This window comes from Serinus canaria, chromosome 20 (assembly GCF_022539315.1).
Source record: "Serinus canaria isolate serCan28SL12 chromosome 20, serCan2020, whole genome shotgun sequence".
Lineage (NCBI taxonomy): Eukaryota > Metazoa > Chordata > Aves > Passeriformes > Fringillidae > Serinus > Serinus canaria.
In genome coordinates, this window is record NC_066333.1 from 7,371,388 (window position 1) to 7,384,045 (window position 12,658).

General features: G+C 56.0%; 1 protein-coding gene across 1 annotated transcript; it reads left to right on the forward strand.

Annotated features, from left to right (window-relative positions):
* The first annotated feature begins 743 nt into the window (after positions 1-743).
* On the forward strand, positions 744-6,371 carry COMMD7 (COMM domain containing 7). The gene is made up of 9 exons (XM_009093026.4): positions 744-875; positions 2,128-2,181; positions 2,267-2,369; positions 3,907-3,963; positions 4,044-4,081; positions 4,643-4,733; positions 4,857-4,906; positions 5,400-5,448; positions 5,965-6,371. The coding sequence occupies exons 1-9, from the start codon at positions 792-794 to the stop codon at positions 6,039-6,041; spliced, it is 603 nt and encodes a 200-aa protein (XP_009091274.1). The 5' UTR covers positions 744-791; the 3' UTR covers positions 6,042-6,371.
* The last annotated feature ends 6,287 nt before the right edge of the window (positions 6,372-12,658 follow it).

A 12,658-nucleotide genomic window follows, 5' to 3' on the forward strand; every position in this document is an offset into this window, starting at 1 on the left:
CATTGTCCTCTGCAGAAATAAATCAAGTTTCAATATTCTTGGACCAAGGCCTTCCTCCCAAGACTGAACAGAAACAAGATTGTGTAACAGGGCATGAGAAGGCAATTCCTCTGCCTTCCTACAACTCATCTTTGAGTCAAGGAGACCTCCTGCATACAGATTATGTCGAGATCAAGCTGAAATCTCCCTACGGAACCCTGACCCATGAACATCTGGGCACTTTCTGCCCATAGGCTGGCTCATCCCGCGGCTGCTGCTTCCTTGCCCAACATCTCTTCATTCCACGGAGCCCAGTCCTGGGATGTGGGCTGCTCATCCCTGGGTCACCCATCACGCCGAGCTAGGCAGTGAGCAGTGCTGGGAACAGCAGTCAGAGAGGGAAAAGCATGCCGAAGTTTCAGTTCCCAAGTGGAATTTTTGGAGGAAAAACCAAAAATAACCAACCAACCAACCAAAAAAAAAAAAAAAAAGTAAAAACCCCATTATTCACCTTATAAACCATCGTTTTAAGCTCTCTCTTTTTTTTTTTTTTCTTAAGGTTTTTGTACTGTAAAAAATCGTACAGTACTCAGCTGCCAGCCAGCACTCCAGCCCCCGTCTCAACCGACCCCTGGTTCCGCTGCGGGGGCCAAGGGGCCACTCCGGGGCGCTGCCTGTGCCGGCCGGGCCCCCCGGGATGCCGTGAGCGCGGTGCGGAAAGTGCGGCCGCCAATGCTCAGGCTGAGGCGGCAGCAGGGCCGGGCCGGGGCTGGAGCCGGAGCCGGGGCCAGGCGGGCGGAGCCGCCGCCGCCATGGGGCTGCTCAACTTCACCCGCGAGCCGGTGCCGGAGGCGGTCAGCGCCGACATGCACAACCTCAACCAGCTCAGCGCCCAGGTGCGCCGCGGCGGGGACGGGCGCGGTTGGCGGCGGGGGCCGCCTGGACACGGAACCGGCGGGGCGGCGGCGGCCGGGTGGGGCGGGCCAGCACCGGGAGCAGGACCCGGCCGGCAGCGCAGCACCGGAGCGCTCCCGGGTGTGCCGGTCCCACCGCGTCTCCAGGCCCACGTGGCCGGGTCCCTGCTGGGCCCGGTGCCCGGGGCAGGGCGGGCAGAGTGCCCGGGGCACGGCGGTTCAGCCCCGATCCAGCCCGGTGAGTCCCGTGCACGCCGGATCTGTTTGAAGGATGTTTATGGAATCATGGAATCCCAAAACGGTTTCGTCTGGAAAGGACCTTAAATACCATCTAGTTCCACCCGCCTGCCATGGGCAGGGACACTGATGGAGTTCTGGTGGAGGGCTCAGATCGTGCCTGGTGGGCACTGGGGTCCTGTCAAGCACTGGGATTTGTGGTGGGACCACACAGTGTTCGGGTTGTGATCCCACCCCAGATTCCCACCCTGCACTTCCTGCCTCAAGCTGAATGGTCCTGGTCATTGGTACCATCTGCCTCCAGGTCACCGACTGTGGGTGTGCAGCTTGGACTGAAGTTATTGGAAACGCTGAGGTTTTTCCAGCCCAGCTTGCCAGGACTGAGGATATCAGCCTGGTAACAGCCTGGTGACAGCCCAATGCCATCTCTGTTACATAGCCAAGGCTGAGGGCAGGGCATGATCTGCAGCCACAAAGCAGCCAATACCACTTTTGGCCATGCCCAGAAGGTCACTGCCAGCGCTGGTGCTGCTGCCAGCAGCCTCTCCATCCCTGCCTGCCAGCTGCACACCCAAAACGCTGAAAGCAGCAACTAGACCCTTAACCAGTTCTCTTCCATTCCCTGGTTATTCTGGTTACCCTATGGGGTTTGTGAAACATGAGGCTGGATGTTCACAACTTTTCCCACTCGCAGTTTTTGGATTGCACAAGATAGAACAGCAGCTTCCGATTAGCCACAAGTCACAAAAGCCCTGTGCAGTGCCAGCTACCAGCTGCACAGACCCCTTGGGAGGCTCTGAAAAGCATCCTGGGCAAATCCCATCTACAAGCATCACATAATGCCAAGGACAGGGCACCAGCACAGGTCTAGCTCTGGGACCAGTGTGCTGGAGGCGGGTGGAGCTGGGTCAGGGGGGTACATCACCGCCTCATCTTGCTGCTGGTGGGGTGGTGAGGTGCTCATGTCCGAGTCTAACACTCTCCTGTTTCTTCACAGCAATTCTCAGCGCTGACTGAAGTGCTTTTCCGCTTTCTGACAGAGCCCAAGGAGGTAAGGCAGAACTGGAGAGATGTGTGAGTGCAGCTCTGGTCAGAAACAGAGAAAAGATTTTATCACTGCTCTTTCTCTTGAGCAGGTAGAAAGATTTCTGACGCAGCTCTCAGACTTTGCCACCATGAATAAAATCAGCTTGGGACCTCTGAAAAACATTGTCAAAAGTATTCTTCTGGTACCCAACGGTAAGTGATGTATTTGCATATCCTGCCCTGAGGGCAATCTGTCCCAGCCATTCCCGCAGGGCTTGGTTTGCACAATGTGTTAATGGTAGCTAATACAGTGCTTAGCACTTAAGAATCAAACGTTCTCCTGTTTGGTGACTCTTTGTATTCTTTATACCCTGCCTGCATGCACATTTCACGGGCTTAAGTAAACTCCCTCAAATATCTGTGCATTAAATGCAGCACAACATCTTGGTTTAAGCAGGACCAGTAAATCCCTTTTGCCAGATCAGGGCAGCCTCGTGTTGGCACCGAGTCTCTGCAGGAACTTCCACCCAAGTGACCCAGTGCTGTAATTCCTCCAAGGCCAAGGGCTGTAGGAGACAAATAAGACAGTGCACAGGGGTTTGGAGTGGGCTGGGACTGCTGCAGTTCTAGGTCATGTGAAGGAGACAGCTGACCTTGCAGTTCTAGAGAAACACTCACCGTGTCCGGCTCTTTCTCGTTCAGAATCAGTGATGAAGAGGTTTGGGGGGATTCCACTGGAATACCCCAGACTCCAGCACTTTATAGGATTACTGTGATGTTGTGGCTGCCGTTTGACACAATAATGCATCAAACACTCCACGGCACGTTCATCCCATTGATCCTTCCTGTTATTAATAGTCCCTTGCTATTACCCTTCAGCCCTGGGTTCCCTGTAGCTTCCTTCATAGCCCTGATGCTGAGCACAACTCTTTTCAGAATTTGTTTTGAACTTGTCCTACTGCTTCAAGCAACTTTTCCTATCCAGGAGTACAATAATTTTCTTTCCTGCAACCGTCTTGTGGGGATTTAATGCAGATTTTGCATTTTTTCCCATCCTGATTCAGGCCTTGGTGCCCCCATCTTGTCGTTCTTGTGTGTGCGCACTGGCTTCAATCCCGTTGTAACTTTTCCTCAGCTCCGGGATGCCACGATATCAGGGATCAGAACAGATCACAGCAGATAACTTTGCCTCTGTGCTACACAGCCGGAAAGCCACGTAGGGCTGGCAGTCTCCTTGAATTTACGAGATTCCTGCTCTTGGCTTCAGAGAGCAGAATCCTTGTAAAGGTCCCTGTGCTGCCTGGGCCCCAGAACAAAGGGGGAAGGCGCAGCGGGGGAAAGTGTTATATGCACACGTTCACACCCATCATCCCAAACACAGCAGGTAGGTCAAATTAGCAGCCCGCCAGCCTTAACAGTTCTCCTTTAACAAGCAAAGCGGCTACAGGAGAGAAAGCAGCAGCTTCAAAACATAACCGCTGTCGCTGTTCCCATGGATACCTGCAATGGGATCTCGCCCTCTCCCAGGCACTCCCAGAGCCCGGACTTTTAAAGCACCGGGCATCTGCAGAGATACTGGCAGGCACGACTGGGTTTCCAATCTCCGAGGAGCTGTGGTTTGCTTCAAAACACAGCTCAGAAACAGAGGCTTTCCAGCGTCAAGTCCCGTCCCTGCCTCTATTTGACTCAGTAAAAATTGGTTTGACTCATTAAAAAGTGATTTCTTTTCTTCTTTGTGGTGTTTATTCAGGTGCCCTGAAGAGGAATTTGTCTTCTGAACAAGTCAGAGCAGATTTCATTGCTCTAGGTATGTCACATGATTTCCACTAAATAAAAGATAATTAATATTTATCACATATAGTAATCTCATATGGTTTCCCCCCACAGGCCTCAGTGAAGAGAAGGCCAGTTATTTTGCAGAACAGGTACTCATATATTTTTGCTTGTTTCTAAGCTAACAAAATGTCAGTTCTCTGAGTGGGAACTCATAAAACCCCACTGTGCTCCTGAGACACATCAGCACGTTGGGTATCTTCTTCAAAACCAGCTTGGGATTTAGAACTGAAGATCCTCAGAGAACTAATAAGGAGCACTTTGTCTGATGATACCTCTGGTTTGCCAGGGCCTCTCCCCCATCAGTGTCACAGTTCCTGCACTGCTGTGTGGCTTTCATGTGATGTTTTTGTGCTTCCCATGCTTTGAGCCCTGAGGTCATGCAGTTACATGAACACATGGCTTTTGCACAGATATTGTTACACTGAACCAGTGCTAAAACAAAACCAGTGAGTTTCGTTTACAGAAGTGACAGGGCAGATGGGAATCCTAGCAGGACTCAAAACACCTCTGAAAGCCCTCCTGGCCACATTAGTTCTCTCTTTACTCTGGGCTTCTGCCATCCTCTGCCTTCATTCTGACTCTTGTTGAAGTTTCAGGTACAGACAGAGGCCTCTCTGAATTAATTACTAGTGTGTCTTTTGCTCTTGTAGTGGAAGGTGAATTCCCCCACCCTAACACGCCTGGCTGTGGGTCAGACACTGATGATTAACCAGCTGATAGACATGGAGTGGAAGTTTGGAGGTAACAGAGCTACAGCATAAACTGGAGGGGTTGGGAAACCCAGCAGCAGCTCTTGGCTAAATAACGTTTTATTTCACCACTTAACTAACAGATTATCTGCCTTCTCTTCTTTCTGACTCACAGTGACTGCTGGGAGCAGCGAGCTGGAAAAAGTGGGAAGTATCTTCTTACAGGTAAATCTCCCACATCACAGAGTTCAGCTTGTAGGGCAGTTGAGGAACAAGCTCCAGCCAGGCATGTGGGAAGCACTGGCTGTGAGGGAAGGAGAGGGAAGCTCTGTGGGTCTCACAGGAACAGGCTCTGTGACTGCATCGTCAGTCTCCAAGTGCTGCTGCCAGCAGAGAGCAGACACACTGCTGTTTGTTTCTCCTCTGAAGACATGAGGTATCACAGGAACCTGGCCCATTCTGAGCAGCTGTTCAAAAAGCTCAGTTTAGCAAAGGTCAACCTTCTTGGGGAGGGAGGGAAAGTGGGATCAAGGACTTCCAGAGATCTTCCCAATGCCCAGGGTATCTGTTCCTACAGTGACACTTCTTGAAAAGCCTGTCAAAGATGCGTGTGCTGTGCAGCAGTCAAACTCACAGCAGACTCCTGCTCTGCTGTCCTCTCCTGGTGCTCAGATACAGGTCTCTGAACTAAAATACTTCTGCTTTTCCTTTCCCCAAGCTGAAGCTGGTGGTTAAAAAAGGGAGCCAGTTGGAAAACGTGTATGTTGGTGAGTTAACAGTTCTGACAAGAGGGAAGGATGGGAAAGCTGCAGTTTGGGGCTTGGGATGTTGCTGGGGGCAGGGGAGTCTGGGGGCAGAACCAGGGTGAGGTCACTGCAAAAGCATCACTGTGTTACTCCTGCTTCAGCCTCTCCAGCACTGTGGCTGTTCCTGCCCCACAGGCACTCCAGAACTGTTTAGAACACTGACTTTTGGGCAGCTTCACATCTGTGTCTCAGTAAACACTGAGAAGTCAGAGCAGCAGGGCAGAGGAGGAAAAGAAATTATTCCCAAGCATGGAGTGCTGTGGGGAGATCCCATTCCAGGGGGAAATCCCAGCCTGGCCCCCCTGGCAGCCTGGCTAGCATAAGGAACCAGCTGCTGGGAATCACAGTGGCTAATCCTGCCAGCTTAGGTGAACATGAGTTGTTCCGTGGTAGCACCAGAACAGCTTTGCCAATGTTGGAAATGTAACCTGAAATCTAAGATTTGATGCTTTTTTTTTTTTTTTTTTTTCCCTGCAGAGTTAACTTTGCCCCAGTTCTACAGTTTTCTGCATGAAATGGAACGGGTCAAAGCCAGCCTGGAAAGCTTCAGCTGAAACTGCACAGGCCGGAGCCGACATCTGTCCGGGATGTTTAATTCCTCCTCGTGGGCCTGCAGATCTGCTCTTTCCCAGCTGACTCTTCACACCCTGATAAGAGAAGACAAGCTGTGCAATGAGCAGTGGTGTCATGGCCCAGCAGGACCCATCAGTCCTTTAGAACCTGAAACTTGGGCTAAGTTTCAGCTTTTTCAAAGCACCTACAAGTCCACTCATCTTTTTTTTTTTTTTTTTTTTTTTTACTATACTATTATGAGAAACTGTGGTCAGAAGTAATGTGGATACCTTTACTAAAATAGCAAAGAAATAAACCCATTCCCATCCTTCTCCATTTGTATAAGAATCTGATTTTGTGAGAAAAAGAAAAACAGGAGCAAAGAATCATTTTGAAACTTGGAAGGATTAAGCAGAGAGGATGATGAAAGCAAGGAGAGCATCCAGTGTGGGGAATCACTTAGTGCTCCCTTCAAGCCTCTCCCTTCTCTTGTATTAAGAAACGCTGATTAGCTTCTTCCCAATTGTGCCTCATTACGGGAAAGTATCTCAGTGGTAGGTGATTTTAAATCTTAACCAAACAGCTGCCTCTGTGCATGGGGGTGGGGGGACATCTCAGGGGGTGACGAGATAAATCTCATTTGGATGTGCTGCTCTTTAATCTGCAGCTTGTGTGACATGGCACAGTCAGACCCAGCCCGTTTGGACATATGTCCAAACCCCATGAAGTGCCATTAGCTCCACTTTTCAGTTGTCTGAGGGTGGGGATGAATTCTTCATCAGGAGGCAGAGGGGTGCTCCAACCCACCTGGGGCACTATTACAGTCACTGAGGTTCCTCTCATGTCCAGACTGTTGAGTGGTCCTGAGCTGGCTGAAGCCTCTCCCACAGAACAGGGATGAAGGAAGCTCCTCTTACAGGACACGTCCCAAAGCATCTCTGTGTCCCTGGCACACTTAGCAGTTCCAGAGAAGGAAATAAACCACATTACCAGGGAATATCCCAGTAAGATACTGTGTTTCCAGCCTCCACCTGAAGGGATTCACTGTGCCATGGTATCTGGCCAGTCTGCTGTGGGGCTCCCTGCAGCAGCAGCTGCTTCCAGTTAAAACCATCCCAGACAGATCATTTCTGTGAGAAAAGCATCACAAAGCTCCCTGTAATTCACAGCTTCACCCGTGGGTTTCCAGCTGCCGCAAACCCAGCACTGAGTGTCCCTGCACTGCATTTCCTGCGGTGCTGCAGGAGTGACTGGGAGCAACAGCGGGCACAGGCTGAGCCATATATTTGGGAACTGGGGAATCCTGCTGGCAAACCCGCCAACGGATTTATTTATTTTCCCATATATCACGTCAATCACAAGCATTTCAATCTTTGTCATATGCTTACTGTAAAAATGAAAAAACAAAACCAAAAACCTCTGGAATAATGTTCTACAGAATATTCCTTCTCCTTTTGGGTGGCAGGAAGAGCTATTTCAGGGAGGAAGAAGCAGTCCAAATGGCTGCTGCTCTCTCAAGACAAAAGCAATTTTTCTGCTTTACATTTTCTGCTGCCTGCTCCCATTATTTCTCCTCACCCTCCCAGTGCCAGGGCGGCACCGCTCAGCCCTATCCGGTTCTGTCGGGAAGCGGCCACGGCGCTGAGGGGAAGATGCCAGGCTCGGTTGTGGGTCAGGAATCCGCCGTCCCCCCGCGCTCCTCCCCCTGCCCGGTTGGGATTAAGCCGCTCAGGGCTGACGCACGCCGAGCCCGCTGACCCCGAGTGCAGGGGTCACCTCCGTGCTGCTCCGCGGTCCCCACGGGCAGCTCTGATCGGCGGCATTTGGGCCGCGGCCTGACCTCACTGCTGCCACCAGCTCTCCCGCCAGCGCCCTTTCATCCCCCGCGCTTGGCTGTGCATGAGCTGAGCTGGCAGCCCTGTGGTGAAGGGGTGGAGGGGGAGATGGCTCCGGTGGCAGCGGCACGGGGTGACGCCAACCGTGAGGGAATCGGGTCACTCTCCCCATGGGGCCGGCCAGGAGCAAGGACGGCTCTGGGAGAGCCGTGGCAGCCATGGCCCTCCTGCACAGCATGGCCCCGGCCTCGCCACCAACACAGGGGGTGATGGCCAATGTGCAGAGCCCTGCGCTGGGAGCTGGCAGGCAGCAGGCACAGCTGGCACAGCCACAGGGAGGGCTGAGCCCGGAGGGAAGGAACGGCCTGTGCCCGTTTTGCAGAGGGAAGGAGCGGCCTGTGCCCATTTTGCAGAGGGAAGGAGCGGCATGTGCCTGTTTTGCAGAGGGAAGGAACGGCCTGTGCCTGTTTTGCAGAGGGAAGGAGCAGCCCGTGCCTGTTTTGCAGAGGGAAGGAGCGGCCCTGTGCCCATTTTGCAGAGGGAAGGAACGGCCTGTGCCCATTTTGCAGAGGGAAGGAGCGGCCCGTGCCTGTTTGCAGAGGACGGAACGGCCTGTGCCGTTTTGCAGAGGGAAGGACGGGCCAGTGGCCTGTTTTGCAGAGGAAGGAGCGGCCCTGGCCTGTTTTGCAGAGGGAAGGAACGGCCGTGCCTTTTGCAGAGGGAAGGAGCGGCCGGTGCCTGTTTGCAGAGGGAAGGAGCGGCCTGTGCATGTTTGCAGAGGAAGGAACGGCCTGTGCCATTTTGCAGAGGGAAGGACGGCCGTGCCCTTGAAGAGGGAAGGAACGGCCTGTGCCTGTTTTGCAGAGGGAAGGAGCAGCCCGGTGCCCATTTTGCAGAGGGAAGGAGCGGCCCTGTGCCCGTTTTGCAGAGGGAAGGAGCGGCCCGTGCCTGTTTTGCAGAGGGAAAGAGCGGCCCGTGCCCGTTTTGCCCGTGTTTCCGGGCGGCCCCGCCGTGCTCATGTGCGCGGCCCCTTCCGCCTGCCCGTCAAGCCCAGCCAGCCGAGCGCTAATCTCGGCGGGACAGCGGGCGCGGGGGAAACAGGGGCCTCTCACCAGCCTGGGGTGCAGCTAACCATACTCCCACGGCCGTTTGCCTCCCCGAGGCCTTTCTCAGCCCATTTCCTCTGGGGCGGCCTTGCCACAGCCCCCCATCCCTGTCCCTGCTGCGGGGGACGCGTGGGCCCTCCCGGCTGCAGCAGGGCAGGGGCAGTGCGGCCGTGCCGAAGCCACACGCGGTCACCTCCCTGCCTGTGCAGCCTCCCTCTCGCAGTACTATGGACTCTCTGCTGCCTCGGGCCACCTCAGCACACCCTGGGTTGCCAGACAGTGTCTCCTGGGCGCAGAGGAGATGGCAGAGTGGCCCCAGCAGCCAGGCTGCAGTGGGGATCCTGTGCTCCCAGGCATCCTTCTGCTCACCCCCACCAGCACCAGCAGGCAGCAGAGAACAGGGGCTGCACTCTGGGCTCTGTCAGTTCCCAGCATGGATTCAATGCTGTTGTGATTCTCAGCCATGTCAGATGCTAATGACCAAGGGAATTGGGATGTTTTCAAATGAAACATCTTCTCCCTTCTGGAAATGCCAATCCTGCTGCTCCTTTCCTATGTGAAGGAATCCTCCAAACCCTGAGAACAAAAGCCTCTGCTCTGAGGGAGCAGATCAGATGTGAGCTCTGATCATGCCTGTGAGCCCATGGGCAGGCAGGGAAGGAAGGAATTGGGGCTCCTCACTGCTGGCTCTGCCCAACCTTGAGCAGGTCATGTGGGAACTGACAGGGCTCCCCTGAGATATCCTGGTTTCCACAGATCTCACCAGGAGCTGCTCCGTGCCGAGGACTTTCAGCTTGGTGTTATCCCTGTCCCAAGTTTCCCATTTGCAAAACAGAGTGACAAATCTCAAGGCTGACCAGCAGCTGTGAGAGAGCCATAGCAGGTGAAACAAGCCAGGGAGCAGAAATGGCAGGTGAGGGCCCCAAGGCATCTGGAGATCAACCCAGTGTTGAAGGCAATCCTGCCCTTCCTCACTCTATGCCATCCTACTCCCCAGTTCCTCCAGGTTTTGGGGTCATGCAGCACCCAGCAAAAACACAAGCTGTGAACTGCAGCTCCCCAAATTGCTCTGTCTGCCTGGGAACAGCAGCCCTGAGCACACTGGAGGGCCCCAGGGCAGCAGCACCACCCTGCTGTGCCACATGGATCCTTGGGGACAGGGACCCTCAGGGGCTGTGTGGGGCTCCCTGGGGTTCCTATGGCACTTGCTGTCTCCTCAGCAGAGCAGACAGGCGAGGGTGGCACTGGACACAGCACCATGCAGCTGAGGACACACTCCCAGGGACGAGTCCTCAGCCTTCCTGGGACAGGATTCTGCACCCACTCTGCTCAGAACAGGGGGAAGGCATCCCACCCTGCCTGCAAAATGGAGCTGCTGCTTCCCATTCTTGCAGGAGGTGGGGGAAGAGATTGGTGGTGTCCAAGGCAGTGGAAATATTCCTAGCATGTCGTCTGCTACCGAGCCTTGCCATCTCTCTAGGCAGTTCTTTGTCCAAGCACACTGGGAACAATTGGGGTTGCTCAGCCAGACCGCAGGCTGTCGATCAGCAGAGGGAATGAATGCTCCAGCATACGGATCCCATCTTCTCCCACAGCAAGGGGAGGTGGCCACCAGAAACCAGCCTGTGGCACAACAGCACAGGCAGAAACAATGCCCGGGCACCCACGCCAGTGCCAGCCTTGGGAAGGGGGTGAGTGCTCCCCAGCCCATCCAAGGAACAGCCCAACGGGAGGGAGTGGCTGGGCATCCCCAGGCCTCACGTGGGGCTGGGGGTGGCACGGTTGGCACAGCCATGGTGACAAGGTCCCTGTGTGGTCCTGCACTGCAAGTGGCTGAGGAGGAAGAGCTGGGTGCTGGGGGACAGAGAGGAGCCTCTAAGCTGTGGGATCAGGGCTTGGCCAGCTCCTCTAAACACCCAGTGCCTTTGGGGTGTCCTATCCAGAGCTGATGGCATTTACTCCCTTGCAGGCACAGCTTCACAAAGGATGCCAGGCCCTGCAGTGACAAATCCATCCTGTCTCCAAGAGCCTGATACAGCTTCTCCTCTCCATGACACCCTGAGCAGCCACGGGCTGGTGCTTGGCGGGGGGAGCACCCACCAGCCCCCCGCTGAGGCAGCTCAGCCCATTTCCCAGCACTCAGCCCCAGTTTATAGGGCTGCTCTGTCCCAGGGGCATCACTGCCACCGCTAACGAGGTTATCCCAGACCAGGCACCGACAGAAAGGGAAAGCAGGGTTAACCCTTGTGCCACCAATACATCCCACAGCACTGGGGAACAGCTTTGCTAGGAAACGAGATTTTAACAAGCCCCAGAGGGGATGGGGAGCTGTGAAACACCAGGGGAGAATTCCTGTGCCATTCCCATGCCAGCCACAGCACCTCAGCATCCCTCCTCTCGGAGCAGCCCCATATCCATGACAGCAGCACCAAGCCCTGAGGCTACACCTTGCAGCCGGTGTCCATGGCAGCAGCATAGAAAGGACGGTGCATGACCCCCATCATGTCCCCATCCCTCAGCTTTGTTTCACATCGACAGCTGGGATGTGGATAAGGAGCAGGGCGCAGCCAGGGTGCAGGCAGGAGACGTTGGGGGGCCGAGGCCACTGCTGCCCACAGGGACACAGCACCACTCACATTCCTGCGGGAGAATGTGAAGGCTGCAAGCAAGGTCAAGGGCCCTTCCCTTGCTGGAACTCGGCGTCACGCCAGCACCCGGGTGGCCCGACCGGCCGTCCCGCGGGGTTGGGGACTGTCCCTACACCCTCACCCCACTGCCCCTCATCTGCAGGGCTGGCTGGGACACGGGTGGGTGCTGGCAACGGTCCCCAGGGACCACCAACGCGGGCAGCCCTGTTCGTCCGGCTCAGCAACCCCCGCGGGGCGGGGATTGAGGTGGGATCCCCAGGCAGGGCCCCTCTCTTTCCACCTCCGCTGCTGAGACCCGATAAACTCACGGCACCGCCGGGCGGGGTCCCCCGGCCCGCCCCCGCTGCGGTGTGCCGTGCGGGGCAGCAGAGGGCGCCAGAGCACCGCGCAGGGCCCCGCGCTCCCCCCCATCGCTCCCCGCACCCACCCGATCCCACCCTCCGGACACCCCCATCGCTCCCCGCACCCTCCCGGTCCCACCCTCCGGACACCCCCATCGCTCCCCGCACCCTCCCGGTCCCACCCTCCGGACACCCCCATCGCTCCCCGCACCCTCCCGGTCCCACCCTCCGGACACCCCGCCCCGCGCCCTCCATTCTCCGGGCTGCGCTCCTGCATCCACCGCTCCCGTCCCCCGCCCTCTCTCCCCGGGGCATCCTGCCCGCCCTCCTCCAGGATATCTCCCTTCATCCTCAATCCCCGAGCATCCCTCCCTCCCCCGTCCCCTTTCCTCGACGCATTCCTCTCCCTCATCCCTTCCTCAGCCCCAATCCTCCTCTTGGCCCCACGGACCCTCCCTCCCCGCACACGGCAGGCAGCCCCCCGACCTCAACCCCCCCCACCTCTCGCTGCCAGCAGCACCATCTCCCCCGCAGTTCCCACAAGCGCTTTCCCAGCCGGGAGCCCCGGAGCCACACTTTTCCTCGCCCACCCCAAAGCCGGGCGTCACCCCCGTCATTCCACCCCAGCCGCCCCTGGACTGCCCCTGCAGCAGCCCCAGCCCCGAGCACCGGCTTCCACCGCCTCCGGC